The sequence below is a fragment of the Cydia splendana genome, chromosome 2 (genome assembly GCF_910591565.1).
Source record: "Cydia splendana chromosome 2, ilCydSple1.2, whole genome shotgun sequence".
NCBI classification, from domain to species: Eukaryota; Metazoa; Arthropoda; class Insecta; order Lepidoptera; family Tortricidae; genus Cydia; species Cydia splendana.
Genome location: NC_085961.1, coordinates 10241553 through 10257790, shown reverse-complemented (window position 1 = coordinate 10257790; position 16238 = coordinate 10241553). Strand labels below are relative to the sequence as shown.

The following is a 16238-nucleotide window of genomic DNA, read 5'->3' as shown; positions in this document are numbered from 1 at the left end:
TTTAATAATGTTTAAAAATTTGACGTGTAAAATGTATATTTTACGAATAAAACATTGAATTGAATTGTTGCGACCTAAAGTGAAAAATTTATATCGATTTACTTAGATGACTACCGATTTATAACGGTGGTGTCCTGCCAACCCGAAATTTAAAAAAAAGACGTAGAACGTAAACGTTCGCAGTGCAATTGTCTTCCTTTGTAATTTCGATGTGCAAGACATTTTACGTTCTATTGCTGTTGTGAGTGACATGTGTCAAATAATGTAAATACGAGTGCACAAAGTATACCCTAGTTCGTGATTCGAGGATGTATATGGTACATTGTAGGAGAGGTTGGAAAACCGCTAAAAGATGGACGAGTGAGTTTGAGTCCCTCAAATAATACGAGTCCGTCTTCAGCGTTTCCGGCCGAGGCATTACATAGTGCTTTTCTACTGCAAGGAAATAAGAAAACATTTGCATAACTATAAGTACTAGTCCGCGATTTCTCTGGTAGCAAATTACTAGCCACTGCCTGTGCTGTCTCTTGAATTTCGGTAGGCGTCAGCGTAAGAATATAATTTTCTTCACTAGAAGAACTTTTTTTACGTGTTTCTTGTATTTTTTAGTCAAACACAATTTACACTATCCAATTCAGTAAGCATTTTCCGATCCCGCCTTTTTTACTCGAACAGTGGCGTGAAAAAATAATAACTTACCATCATGTTGTGTCCATTCCTAGAATTGTCTTGATAGATAGGTCCGTTTCGAGATAATCCACTCATGTCCATCGTATTCACACTGTTATCTAAAAAAAGGCAAATAATTTAAAAATAATGCTACATATTAACCTCATTCTGAATATTATTGATATGAATGATATTTGAATGTACATTGCTTTCCATATTGATGATAAGACATATTGACTGGCTTTTTTTCGAAAAGTCATGTCTATTTTCTAGTGAATCAGCGTCAGTTTAAAGTATTGAATGTAAAAGCTTATTGGGGATGTTTCTACAATATAAAAAGAACTTAGGCAGAAACATCGTCGTACAGATATAAATTTCGCTCCGTAGTTAAAGGTCACGTCATATATCGACATTATATCATCATAGAACAAACATCTGTTAGCACAATTTGGAAAAATTTAGCATTTTTGCCCATTTTTTTTACATATATGTGCAATTGGATGTGGAAATGCGATTGTGTATTGAGACGTCGGTTACGGCTACGGAACGGGTAGTGGAGTACAGGTAGTGGACTCACTGAGCGAGATGGGCGGGAGCGGGCCGATGGGCAGCGGCTGGTGGAAGGGCGGCTGCGGCGGCTGGTAGGCGGGCGGCGGCGTGGAGCCGTGCGAGGAGGTGCGCGAGCACGGCGAGCAGCCGCCCGGCGCCGCGCCGCGGTAGCCCGGCGCCTTGCTCACGTCTACCTGCTCGCGGTACACCTGCTGGATAGGACATCTCGGTCAACTTTAAGGTTTAAGGACGACGAAGCGGCGATATACGTAACATATAAAACAGTAACAGGATTTGTGAACTCGATTGATTTATAACAAATATCGATTGATCGAATGACTCATTTGAGACGTTTTATGATCGAGCAAGTCATTATTTTCGTAATCCGTTATATAAAAGTTTCTACAATTCTACAGTGTTTAGAAAAGAAAAATGTAACTGAGAAAAGGTATTATTTTTCATTGTCTGCAGATGGTTCGCATTATAATAATAATCATTGCATTTAGTACCTAGACTTAGCTCACGAGATAACCGCCATGTGGGATGTTGACTCGACGATCATTGTTCCTATAGTCGTGTCAGCCAACGGTTTCATAGCGAAGAGTCTCGACCAACACCTAGAGAGACTCTCGCTGGGTGGTTGGATCAAGGATCAGATGCAGAAGGCGGTAATTTTGGACACGGCGCGTATAGTACGTCGATTCCTCACTCTGCGGCCCTGACCACCGGCAGCTTGGGCCCTGCCCCGCTGCCGGCGGCACCCTAGGTTAGGTTTTTTATAATGTGTTTATATGTATTTTTTATTGTTTTTTATGTGCTTTTATATTTTACTTTTATATTCATGTTATAAACAACCTAACTTAAGAAGAAAAATAAATAAAGAGAATAATCATTGCATTTTATACTAGATAGAAGGAAAAGCTAAGGGTGTAATCATCATTAAAAACAATGTAAAAACCTACTTATCTGCATGTATATTTGTGTGTAGTGTATATAGTGTGCATACATGCGTTTGCAATATATATACCTGTCGAGTTTATACAAACGCAAGTTAGATCAGTCACCGTGTAGTAACAAGTGGGTGGTCTCGGTATTGGTGTTGCGGTGAGGTGAGGGGTGAGGGGTGAGGGGTGGGTGGTACCTGGTGCGGGTGCGGCGCGTCGTGCGCGTCGCCGGCGCCCCACATGCCGCCGGCGCCGGCGCCCGCGGACAGGTCCTTGAACAGCGAGTACTCCTGCGCGCCCGGGCCCGTGCCGCTGCCGCTGCCGCTGCCGCAGCGAGACTGCGACCACACATACCGTTACCACTAAGCTATTACACACTATAATCGGTTAACCACGTGAAGCTCTGTATGCATTATATTGTGTAAATCCAAATTTTACTTTGAACCTTTTTGAGAGATAGAAGAATTTAAAAAATGATTCTGGAACTCAAAAGGTTAATAAGTAATAATCAATCGTCTTCATAAGTAGTTAAAACATTGTTTTGCTAAGAAATATATATTTTAGCTTGGTCTGGTTCCTATACTAGACTCAGTTTGTCTCAAGCCAGACTCAATTGAAACCCAATTGTATAATTTAAAAATAAAAATTAATATAATATAAAAAGAAATATAATTTAAAATAAAATCTATTATCTTATTTATTACCTGTGGCGTCGTATTAATGTGCAGTGCAGAGTTAGGGTTGGCAGTGTTTTCATCGCTCCACTGGCTTGGAGCTTCTGGGCTTAGCTGTAACACGGAAAATTTATATCAATTCATCATCGCTTACTTAAAACTATCTAACCTAAAACCCGTTCTGTGCCAAGCCCGGTCCAAAAGTCCCTAACATGCTCGTAGCGCTGCCGCAGTATGCTCGTAGCGGAGCCAAGATCCAGAACGGGGGTCGTTACTTCTCTCCTTCAGCCGCCAACCCAGTTCTCTGAGCATCTCGCACGTTCGCTGCACCAGGGCCCGGCTGTTTCGACAGCAACGGTCACAAAATCGTACGTGCCCTGCAACCCGCAATATTTGGCGTGCTTATTTTTGACGGCATTTTCTGCCGCTTAACCTGTCGCATGAACCGTGTCATAGATGGATATGGGATGCAGCAAATGTACAAACACATGTCGCAACCGCAACCCATAAAAGACACCGTCCCCTCCGCCAGGGAGCCAAGGTGAGTCCGACAGGTCTTTCACCGTCAGACCGAGACAAGCCTGGTGGTTTCAATATGCATGGGATATTGGCCGACATCATTGCCCGCCGCACAATTTTATTTATAGAGTGGTGTCTAGGGAAAGACCGCCGCACCTTTGGCGACTCAGCCCGTGGTGGCCGTTCTACTCAACCATCACCTCACAAATACACCGGTGCGCGTTGCAAACTCTGCAACCCAACTTTAGGGCCACTTCAATTCTCTAGAGAGTAGTTAATGTCGTTATCCAGTAACATACATGGAAACTGCTACAGCTTAAAATACCAAACCAAATAAGTTTCAATGACAGCACGTTTCTTGAGTAGGCTCAAGCCCACAATCGACAAGTCGAGATGGCGAGGATGGAGAGGAATTTAATACGCAAACGGACTCTAATGCTGATGGCGCTACAATTAAGATCTCGCCCGTAGGGACATCGAAAAACGTGCCAGTAGACGCATACATGGCAGCCACACGCTTTACAGCGCAGGACTGCTGTAAACGAATGAAAGTAAAGCAAACACCTCACCTGCTTCGAACTTCATCACGATCTCGTATGATAGTCCTAGGCTAGGGGTATAGTAGTGTTGAGTGTTACCTGCGGCACGTCGGGCACGCGCTTGTCGTCGTCGGGGCGCGCGGGCGGCGAGTCGCGCGCGCGCAGCGGCGACGCGGCGGGCGGCGGCGGCGCGCTCGACGGCGGCGTGCTCGTCTGCCGGACAAATATCACATGTATTCTGAGCTACCATACCTTACCTATAAGAGTCAGAGCTCAGACAAAGCTTGCCGCTACCCTGTCGCGGTGTAAAGTACACCTGTACAATGTATGGCGTCACGATTAATTTCATGTTTAGAAGGGAGTCAAAACCATTGTTGAAATTGAAATCAGCGTTCGACTGATTTGCGTTATGCCTAAAGTTAAGTGAAAGTCCGTATGAGCCCTGAGTGGTGGGTGTAGGCACATACCTGCGGTTTGGGGCGGGCCTTAGGTTCGGGTGTGGGCATTGGCGGAGCGGGTGCGGGCGGCGCGGTGAGCTTGGCCGCGAAAGTGTTGCGTGTGCCCACGATGGCGCCCGTGTACGACAGCGACGACTTCACCGGCGTCGCGGTCGCCGTCGCTGCGGCTGTGGCGCGCTTCTCGACCAGTGACGCTGCTGTTAAATAATAATCATGTTTTATTTCAGTATTAAGACGAAACAGGAGCTGAGTTTTAAATATTTTAGGTAAATATACCCGTCTCGCTAACGGAAGCGGCACCTAAAAGTAGTGCGATAAGGACAAGGCGAAAAATCCTGCGTAAAAATCTCAAAAATCGAGGTTTCGTACTCCTCTGTTTCCTCCTCCAAAACTTAACCAATCGTAACCAAATTTGGAAATCTAAATGATTATGAAATTATCTGTGTCGGACCGTTTTGCTTTTTTGGCTAATTGATATCAGTTTTGAATGCCACGCCTCTCATTGCGGCATAGTCAATTAGGCCATTTTGGCCATTTTTGAAGGGCTCTAGCGCACTTAAAAAATAAAAATATCAAAAAAGGCAAAACGGTCCGACACAGATATTGACAATATTAATCTGTGTTGAAAAAATCATTGCTCTAGCTTCAAAAACCACGGAGGAAAATGAGGAGTACGTTTGTATGGAGAAATGACCACTCCCGTTGGCTCTTAACTTTACAATCTTAAATTCAATGATATATGTGCGATATAAACTTGGAAAAGTACTCAGGACAGAAACTGTTGTTGCAGGCGCGAGGTACAATTGAAAGTTTCGGTGTGAAGTGTGTATTGTTAGTGTAGTTACCGTGCGTAGTGAGGCGGAGAGCCTGCGCGCGGGGCGTGGGCTTGCAGGGCGCGCGCGCGGTCGGCGTCGCGCGGGCCAGGGGCACGGCGCTCGGTTGCTGCTACAAATTTAAATTATTCATCATATGCACGTATATATTCAAGTGTTGCTTGCTACGCCTTGCACTCGATCTTACACCAGATACGTAAAGCGATGCAAAATATTGTAGAAGAAAATTTTACAGCTGAAGTACTGGATCGATAATCCTTTTGTCTATATCCCTTCTGTTTCAGGAATGGATGACACCACCCGAGGGTGACACCAAGGCGACCTTGTTCTTAGTCCGGTGGCCGGCTGCATGAAACAAACCTCATCAAAAAATAGAATATACCTACCCTGTAGAGGTACCTGACATTTAGTAGCTTCCAACGCACTTGGTCGGCCTAGGCTTAACCTGGCAGATTTTGTACAAATGGCAAAAACGTTGGACAAAAATTCATCAAAAAAAACCTCATCGAAAAATAGAATGAAACTTGTATGGTAGGATACCTGACCTTGAGGACAGTAAAAAAAAAGTGGTCGGCCTCACCTTAGCCTGGCAGTTTTTGCAGTCCGACCAGATTTATTGGGTCACGTGAGAGCTACAATTTACCTCATCGAAAAATAGAATGAAACAAACGGATTATAATAGCTAAAATAAGCCTGTTGACGTATGTCTTGGTCGGCCTCACCTTAACCTGGCAGTTTTTGCAGTCCGACCAAATTTATAAAAAAATCATCAAAATTTTTTTATCGAAAAATCGTAAGAAACTTGTATGGTACGATAGCTGCCTTTGAGGACAGTAAAAAAAAAGTGATCGGCCAAATCCTGTATTGGCAGGTTCCTGTGTCCGACCAAATTTGTGGTACCACGTGAGAGCTACAATTTACCTCATCGAAAAATAGAATGAAACAAACGGATTATAATAGCTAAAATAAGCCTGTTGACGTATGTCTTGGTCGGCCTCACCTTAACCTGGCAGTTTTTGCAGTCCGACCAAATTTATAAAAAAATCATCAAACATTTTTTTATCGAAAAATCGTATGAAACTTGTATGGTACGATAGCTGCCTTTGAGGACAGTAAAAAAAAAAGTGGTCGGCCAAATCCTGTGTTGGCAGGTTCCTGTGTCCGACCAATTTTGTGGTACCACGTGAGAGCTACAATTTACCTCATCGAAAAATAGAATGAAACAAACGGATTATAATACCTAAAATAAACCTGTTGACGTATGGCTTGGTCGGCCTCACCGTAGCCTGGCAGTTTTTGCAGTCCGACCAAATTTGTGGTACCACGTGACAGCTACAATTTACCTCATCGAAAATAGGATGAAAAAAAAACGGATTATAATAGCTAAAATAAACCTGTTGACGTATGGCTTGTTACGGACGGCTTTCATAAATTCAATGTCGCAGTGTGCGGCAGAATCCACTTGCATCAAATTTGATGCAACACATTGTGGCTGGACATTAAGAGATGAAATGTATAAGATCAAATGGTTTGAAGGACACATAACGCCTTTGCGAGTCGAAGAAATAACAATAGATAAGTCGGAGTCTGGGGAAAGTTCGTCAGACTTCGACTCCGAAGATGATTATGATTAACAGTAATTATTAACAATAAAAGGGTTATTCCCACTAGTTGCCACCAAGTTCTTATCAGTGGTAACTACTGGGAATTATTTTCCCACCTTTTACCACTGGTAACTACTGGGAAAAAAATCCTAGTAGTTACCACCAACTCGGTTTGGTGGTACCAACTGGGAATTTTTATTTCCAGTAGTTACCACTGGTAAACGGTGGGAATTTCTTTTCTACAAACCGAGCTTCGAAGGAGAAATACAGTTGATGGAAAAAGGGCTGATTTGATGCATAGGCAATCACTTAATATATGTGAGGTTATCTTGTGTATTTTACCGTTTATTAAAATTTTGGAAGGCTCACGTGCAGTTTTTCCTCTTATATTACAAGTGTTCGATTGAAAACTAAGCTTTGGTGTATACCTGGATCACCTGCATGTACAAGAAGGCGTTTCATATACGCCCGCCCATCAGATAGATACACAAAGTCATGATGCGTATGGAATACAGCATGTGTGGCCAAGCCATTATGCCCTAAATTATGTACTACTTCGTTAAAACTTAGCTTACCTCTGTATTTACTGTTTCCAAAATATTTATCTTCCTTAAAATGCAGCCTACACAAACGGTCTTTGTCATTTGCCTTAGTTTTTGGTACTCAAAGCTTTTTCTCACCGATTTATGCATATCGGGTCCTTGGGAAAAAAGAGAGATCCTATAGGTATATTTCCACAATTTGTCGCACACTATTGCAGTATTGTGGAGAACCTCCTCCTTTGGGATTTGGAAGTCGGTTAAAAAAGGAGAATGTTTACAATTTATTGGAAACAATGTATGTGATTTGACAGTGACAGCAACTCCACTATGGAGGCGCCACCTGGCGTGATAAAATGTCAGTTATGCCTCCTCATTCTATCTGTAGTGGAAAAGTAGGATATACGATTCAAAACTTGTCAAAAATCGATGAAATCCTTTTTATTTTTGACATCTGTGAGACATCATCTCAACGTAAGTGTTACTCTGAAACCACGTCGGTAGTTAGAAAACGTTATTTAGATATTAGATAGATTTATGAATAAAATTTGAACTGAAAGTTTTCTTTTTTTTAAAACCCTCTAAGACCTCCATGGACTCATTTACTTATGACTTTTTTCAGTTAGCATTATTAAGTTCAAGCTGCGAAGAAACCATATTTTCAATATATAAATTATTATTCTTTATAAATGTGGTCGGACTGCAAAAACTGCCTGGCTAAGGTGAGGCCGACCAAGCCATACGTCAACAGGTTTATTTTGCAATTATAATCCGTTTTTTATTAATCCTATTTTTCGATGAGGCAAATTGTAGCTGTCACGTGGTACCACAAATTTTTTTTTCGTCCTATTTTTCGATGAGGTAAATTGTAGCTGTCACGTGGTACCACAAATTTGGTCGGACTGCAAAAACTGCCAGGCTACGGTGAGGCCGACCAAGCCATACGTCAACAGGTTTATTTTAGCTATTATAATCTATTTGTTTCATTCTATTTTTCGATGAGGTAAATTGTAGCTGTCACGTGGTACCACAAATTTGGTCGGACTGCAAAAACTGCCAGGCTAAGGGGAGGCCGACCAAGCCATACATGAACAGGTTTATCTTAGCTATTATAATCTGTTTGTTTCATTCTATTTTTCCATGAGGTAAATTGTAGCTGTCACGTGGTAACACAAATTTGGTCGGACTGCAAAAACTGCCAGGCTAAGGTAAGGCCGACCAAGCCATACGTCAACAGGTTTATCTTAGCTATTATAATCCGTTTTTTTTTCATCCTATTTTTCGATGAGGTAAATTGTAGCTATCACGTGGTACCACAAATTTGGTCGGACTGCAAAAACTGCCAGGCTACGGTGAGCTCGACTAAGCCATACGTCAACAGGGTTATTTTAGCTATTATAATCCGTTTGTTTCATTCTATTTTTCGATGAGGTAAATTGTAGCTCTCACGTGGTACCACAAAATTGGTCATACACAGGAACCTGCCAACACAGGATTTGGCCGACCACTTTTTTTTTTACTGTCCTCAAAGGCAGCTATCGTACCATACAAGTTTCATTCGATTATTCGATAAACATTTTTTTGATGTTTTTTTTATAAATTTGGTCGGACTGCAAAAACTGCGAGGTTAAGGTGAGGCCGACCAAGACATACGTCAACAGGCTTATTTTAGCTATTATAATCCGTTTGTTTCATTCTATTTTTCGATGAGGTAAATTGTAGCTCTCACGTGGTACCACAAAATTGGTCGGACACAGGAACCTGCCAACACAGGATTTGACTGACCGCTTTTTTTTTACTGTCCTCAAAGGCAGCTATCGTACCATACAAGTTTCTTACGATTTTTCGATAAAAAAATTTTGATGATTATTTTATAAATTTGGTCGGACTGCAAAAACTGCCAGGTTAAGGTGAGGCCGACCAAGACATACGTCAACAGGCTTATTTTAGCTATTATAATCCGTTTGTTTCATTCTATTTTTCGATGAGGTAAATTGTAGCTCTCACGTGACCCAATAAATCTGGTCGGACTGCAAAAACTGCCAGGCTAAGGTGAGGCCGACCACTTTTTTTTTACTGTCCTCAAGGTCAGGTATCCTACCATACAAGTTTCATTCTATTTTTCGATGAGGTTTTTTTTGATGAATTTTTGTCCAACGTTTTTGCCATTTGTACAAAATCTGCCAGGTTAAGCCTAGGCCGACCAAGTGCGTTGGAAGCTACTAAATGTCAGGTACCTCTACAGGGTAGGTATATTCTATTTTTTGATGAGGTTTGTTTCATGCAGCCGGCCACCGGACTATCTTCAATTGACGTCGTAAGCTACACACAGCGTCAGATTGTATGGAATGATACGATGGAAAGCAGCAGATGCGCCGTTAATCTAATACATAACGCCTAAAAGGGCTACCGTACCTTAGGCGGCGCCTGTTTGGGCTGCTTGGGCTGCAGCGGCGGCGGCTGCGGCGCGGGCAGCTTGGCGCGCGGCAGCAGCGCCGCGATGTCGGCTTCGGGGTCGCGGATCATCGCCGCTATCAGGCTCGCCGCCTGCTTCGTCGCTTCCGCTGAACCCCTGTTACGAACACAGTTTATTAACGGTGCACTTGGGAAATCTGTTTTTGAGTCAAAAACTTGACTAGAGTCTACATACCTCGAAACGTTCAAGATGTACAATTTTAATTTATATGCGAAAAAGAGAGTTCAGTGGATACATACTTGATGGTGATGATGCGCTCGCCCTGGCCCTTGCCCTGCTTGTCGACCTCGATGTGCGCGCCGGTGGCGGCGCGGATGGCGTTGATGTTGCTGCCGGCGCGGCCGATCACTCGCGAGATGGCATGCGCGCCGACAGATACTTTCTTGCATCTGCGAAAACACCATCATGTCAATAGAATCCTAGTGAATCTAGCTCAAACTGCCTGCTTCAAACTACATCCAATAACTGTAGGCTAAGTAGAGATAAGTTTCGCTGGGCAACCACATTGCTGCAAATTTGGCTGTTTAGAACCCGCTGAGTACCAAAGAGTTTGACGAAAACCAACAGAAAGATTTAAAGACTGCAATTTACTTAGTATACGCAGTAGACGGGTTTATCGGTACTTCTAACTAGTGCAGTATTTTTCTTAAGGAAAATTGGATCTACTTGACAAGTTATGGATTAACTTAGAAGTTTTAAAAGGCTGATTGGGGCTGTCCAAGATTAAAGAAATTACTGTATACTACTATATATGTAGTACTTACCCACATCACGATGATCGTATCAACGCTCATCTGTTAAACTTGCCCGTCTCTATGTTTGCCAACTTACCCTGGCTCGACGGTAGAAAGGGTCTGCACGCTCGACTTGCGCACGACCTCTTTCCATCCTTCCTCTCGCCGGCCGCCCACGCACCCGCCTTTTGGCGACGTACTCTTGCCCTCCAACTCCCATCTACAACATCAAGTCGATCATTCTATTATTGTATTTTTATTACTTTTATTTTGTAACAAAATATGAAATGTAACTTTATGATGGTATGCTTTGACGAATAGTATGGCCCAAGTGCCTTAAAATGATCGAAACTAGTTGGCGAATATCGATGCGCACTTTTCTTAACTTGGACGAGTGAAGTAGACAATAATTGTCTATTATAAACAATATCAGTCTATTAGACATATTTTGAAAATTGTAGATGTCGAAAATACGATTTACATAGCTTTTGCGCTAAGCATATGTATGTACATTGTTGTGTAGTATATAAAATACACTTTTAAATTAGTCTTCAAATGTGCATAAAGTTGTTGAGCTTAGCGCGGCAGTCAAATGGGCTGCATAACTGCAATTACGTCAAATAAAATTTGTAGTGTTTATAAAGATGACTGTCTATCAGTTTCGATCGTAACGACGATTATGGAGGTAAATGATGATCATAAAGCATTACTGAGAGTTGCAGGTGCAGTGTAATGCATTGAATAATGTGCAACTACAACATGCAATTGTTACATGAATAACTATTTCACTATCAATGAGTGCATTATAACAAATTAACTAATGGCTAAGGTCAACCGGGGTAAATGCGTCTCTTGTGGTAAATGCGTCTTTTGAAGATATCTTCGAAACGCAACATATTATAACTATTATAGCCGTCTGCATTAAAAGTTCAGTGACCACACTTCGAACAGAGAGGGTTGCAATAGTTCTAAAATGTTCCGTTTAGAAATCTTGAAAAGACGCATTTACCTCAAGTGACGCATTTATCCCGGTTGACCTTACATGGTTAATTATTAGGTGATAACCATTTGGCTTTATGAGTGCAGCGATAAACATTTCGCCGATCACAATATTTGAAAACTTATCTCATTTACTAATACTGTTACCGTTTGGACTACTCGCAACAATTAAAACACATGCATCAAACAAAAACAATTGTAACATGCAAATACAGTAGTATCCATACATGATTCGACATTTTTAATCACTTGGAAATATAAGGAGAGATTGTTTGGAGTAATGACGGTCAACATGTGCGCTAGATGATTGCGATGAAAAGGGCGCAGATATTTCGTAGTATTCGTACACACACCAAAGCATTTTGACATGTCTTAACGATCGCGGATCATTTTATTCGTAGAGTCTGCCAAGCCACAGTTCTAATTAAGTTCAGAGGAGATCTTAAATCGGATTAATGTATTTCATTGTGTATAATAATACACAATGAAAACCATTTTGAAAGTGTGCGTAGCATAAGGTTGACGGAGTCTACAAATAACATAAACTGAAATAAGGCAATACTTGTGAATAATACATGTTTTTACTTTCAATTTCCTGACTAAGCAACATAAGCATATTTGCGAATATGCGTGAAACAAAAATGCATTTATACCGAAAAAAGTACGAGACTAAATAATTCATAAACGCGAAATTGTCCAAAGGGATAATGGATGAGTGTTGCCTTTCTTGAGTTTATATGATTAACGATTAGCCCTCGTGTAGTGCTAGTGTGTCGCTAGTGCGCGTCGCCCGCGCATGATAACTTACTGGTGCGTGGCGTGCGTCTTTTTGTTTTTGTCAGTCGGGTCACTGTCCTCTTTCTCGGCGGTAAACCGCGAGGATTCGAACACTTGACTCTTTCTAGAGCTACTGCCATATTTGTTTACGTTCTGTACTGTTATGCTCTTAGGGATATCCTCTTCGGGTTTTCTGGAAGAATAATATTTATCGTGAAGCCTACTAAATATGTTAACACTCTTTATCGATTTCTTATTGATGTTATGAATAAGATTCTGCTTTCGTTGGTCAATTATATTGTTTCTGATTCATATACATAGTTACAAAATCAATCAAATCAGATACGATTATTTAAAATATTGAACGGATTATTACTTTAGGCATACAGCGTGATATTGCCTAATATGTACACACATAATAATAATAAATAATAATAATTCAGCCTATATACGTCCCACTGCTGGGCACAGGCCTCCTCTCATGCGCGAGAGGGCTTGGGCTATAGTCCCCACGCTAGCCCAATGCGGATTGGGGACTTCACATACACCTTTGAATATCTTCGCAGATGTATGCAGGTTTCCTCACGATGTTTTCCTTCACCGAAAAGCTAGCGGTAAATATCAAATGATATTTCGTACATAAGTTCCGAAAAACTCATTGGTACGAGCCAGGATTTGAACCCGCGACCTCCGGATTGAAAGTCGGGCGTCATATCCACTCGGCCACCGCTGCTTTTTACACACATAACTAATGTTAAATATTTATGCAAGTACTCGCGGAAGTCATTGCGTCGAATGTTGCTCACGAGTGTTCTAAGAACGGACTGCGACATTAGTTTTTGCTGAACTGACAATCTTTCAAGCATTTATAAATTCCACTGAATCGCAACCACTACAAGCATGCAGCATTATTACTGGCAACAAACACCTCAACCAAACCACTTCATTATTTCTATAGGGGTTCCTTTGTATCAGCAAATTACAGGCGTTCAATCTACCGAAGCCATATACCAGTTTTGCCTACAGATTAACACTCCGGTTAGCTAAGTTATATCAGAGTATTGTTATAATTTAATTAATAGCTTAGTATTTCGGCAATAACAGACAGAAGCAGGTACATGATGAGCGCAAAAAGATAGCCAAGTGGCAACCTTTATCGGCTTTAGTCGCGTATACTTGAGAGTTCTTCATAAGTGTAAGTGTAACCCACTGGTGTCTGTACTGCTTTGAGGTTACTGTTATTTTATTACAAATCGGCATGACATATGCTGTTTATCTTTATCGCCTGTCAAGTGGCTGTCAGTCCAACATAATGACTATAAAAACACATGTGAATATCAGAATAAGAATAAACAAATTGACCCTTAATTTGTTGGACTAGCAACCTAAGACAAAATGCCACGTTTGCGCGACACGGTTCATTCGTTCTCGAGATATAAATCGTATCGTTCTTTCTGTAGTAATGTGGCATGCACTCACTTGTCCTTTTTCTCGGGCGGCCGCCGCTCAGGCAGCAGCGCCGGCTTGACCGGCGTGGCGGGCGGGCTGGGAGCGACATTTTCCTTCTCCTGTTTCTTGTCTGGTTTAGGAGTGCTCTCTTTTTCTGGTTTACTCTCTATTTGCTTCGGTTTCGTCTGAAGAAAAAATATAATTTGCTGTCGTTATAAACCTAGAATAAAGGCACCGTCACATAAAAAACTAAATTTTAGATTTAAGCTAGTTATTTTTCGTTTAGTAGTACCACTGTATATATTTATCTTGTATGTAAATAAATGATTTATTCCCCTTTAAAAACTAAATTGAAAAAAATCACATTTCAGACTGCCGAAATCAAGACGAGATATGTTTTTGTAGCGTATCCTGTCGTATTGTTATTAATTCACTAAGCTTCCAGTAATGATGATTACCATGGTGACCCTCCTCACAAGTACTCGTCATTAAAACAAATAAATAAAAGTTTTTTACTTTTTGATATATGAGATTGGATTATTTTTGTTATACTTCATCTAAATAACAAATTTGATACCAGCGAAATAGTAGGTAGACGTAGAAGACTCACTTTGTCGGGTTGTTTGGCGGGCGGGGCGGGCGGGGGCGCTTTCTCGTCTTTCCTCTTCTTCTTGGTCTTGGCGCTCGGGGCCGGCGGCGCCTTCACGTCCGAGGAGGAGCATGAGCCCTGCGCACCACCGTATTCAAATGAGCCTTCTTTATTGTTACGGATAGATATTTATTTAAAATTATCTTTTGTATCTTAATACTGTTGGAAAAGCTTTTATACCAGAATATTCTAAACTACATTTTACATTATTATTTATTACTGAAATAACAACAAAATTATATTGCAGACAGGAACCCTGCAAAACTGTTACAACTGTTAGAGCCAGTTGCACCAACCACACCTGACAGACTGATCAACGTTACTTGACGTTACTCATCATTTCACTATGCAACATTACATACAATAAAGTGTATGATGTGTACCTGCGAGTTGGCGTCGATGCCGGAGTCGCCCTCTTCCTTGGCCTGCGGCTCGTCGTCGGGCTCGCCGCCCTCGGAGCACTCGCCCAGTGCCTTCTCAGAGTATAAGGAGTTCTTGTCGTTTTCCGCTTGGAGCTTGCGCCGTTCCTCCTGTCAATGAGCATGTCATTTAAAATAAAAAGGAAATTGACATAAAATTACTTAATATTATTAAACTCATACAAATTCTCATTTCAGCATCCACTTAGTTCTGATGAGGTTTTACAATTCAATACTCGAATGACTCTTATTCTAGTTAAATGAGAAACTTAGATAGTAAAACGCCTTCGGATAAAACATAGCATGAAATCTGTGAAAATCTTGAAATCTTGAAAATGCGTTTAAATCATTTAAACAATTTAAAGTTTAAAGGAAGACGGCTTTAGTTTAGAGATAGAGAAACTTTTTTGCCATTCATACATGAAAAAGTATACAGCGTTCGATGTGAATCCTGCAAGGATAGCTAAAGTCGCATTAAAAGCGCTACTAAAGAGTCTTTATAAGTTTTATTGCAACGCAGAAATCCGGTAGGGGATCCACATTGCTGACAGGGGTGGGTGTAGGATACTGACCATGATGGTGACCTTCTTCTCCATCTTCTTCTTCTTCTTGCGCTCGCGGCGGCGCTGGGCGGCCTGGCGGCGCGACTCCTCGCGGCAGCGCTCGGCGTCGAGCTCCTCCAGCAGGATGGTCGCGTTCTGGTTGGCGCGCGCCGCCTGCGTCTCCTTCGCCGCGCGGATCGCGCGCACGCACTCTTGGCATTTCTCTAACAGCTCCTTGTCTGATATTGTGCAGATGTACCTTCGAAAGATAAAATTTACCCCGGTTATAATATAATCGGAAGCTGTACGTGCCGTTCTAAAAAGCTGGCCTTACAAGACCTCGTAGCTACACTTCTATGCAGTTCTATTTCATCAACTTAAAGTGAGCTCACCTCGTCATTTCCTGGTCAGAGGGGAACTGCGTGACGACACCGACCATCCATTTGACCACTTTAGTGTGACCCTTTCGGAAGGCGGCCATCAGGCACGATACCTGCAAGACAACAAGAATAGTTCACCAAATGTTTGATAACGGTTTCGAACTTATTGAAATTGAAACACATTCTTTTAAACATCTATGGGAAAAGGCTGTGTATATAGCAGTGATAGTACATTACCTTTCTATTGTCTTGTGAGTCGATGTCCGCGCCGGCCGCGTATAGCATTTCGACGACGGCGAGGTGACCGCCGTTAGCGGCCAACCAGAGGGGGGAGTTGCCTTTCTTGTTTTTCACTTCCACCGCCGCTCGCCTACGAATTTAAACCACATTCAAATTCAATGAATGTAAGCAATAATCATGAATGTATATATATTTCTTGACCGCCACATCCCGTTATAAATAACAATGCGTAATAGATAAAACGC

The 16238-nt window shown here is 41.8% G+C and overlaps 1 protein-coding gene across 1 annotated transcript in view; it reads right to left on the bottom strand.

The window, feature by feature from the left end:
* Positions 1-16238, bottom strand: part of LOC134800885 (ankyrin repeat domain-containing protein 17) — a gene marked incomplete at its 3' end in the record, with an annotated part of 63159 nt that overhangs the window by 3045 nt on the left and 43876 nt on the right. The window contains exons 26-42 of the mRNA XM_063773425.1: positions 15991-16123; positions 15766-15866; positions 15404-15632; positions 14796-14942; positions 14374-14490; positions 13794-13948; positions 12346-12507; positions 10636-10758; positions 10044-10193; positions 9744-9900; positions 5198-5297; positions 4362-4549; positions 3994-4107; positions 2867-2950; positions 2360-2500; positions 1247-1430; positions 700-788 (exon numbers count right to left, since the gene is read on the bottom strand). Coding sequence (XP_063629495.1) covers positions 700-788; positions 1247-1430; positions 2360-2500; positions 2867-2950; positions 3994-4107; positions 4362-4549; positions 5198-5297; positions 9744-9900; positions 10044-10193; positions 10636-10758; positions 12346-12507; positions 13794-13948; positions 14374-14490; positions 14796-14942; positions 15404-15632; positions 15766-15866; positions 15991-16123 — 2374 coding nt within the window. The remainder of the gene's footprint in view (positions 1-699; positions 789-1246; positions 1431-2359; positions 2501-2866; positions 2951-3993; positions 4108-4361; positions 4550-5197; positions 5298-9743; positions 9901-10043; positions 10194-10635; positions 10759-12345; positions 12508-13793; positions 13949-14373; positions 14491-14795; positions 14943-15403; positions 15633-15765; positions 15867-15990; positions 16124-16238) is intronic.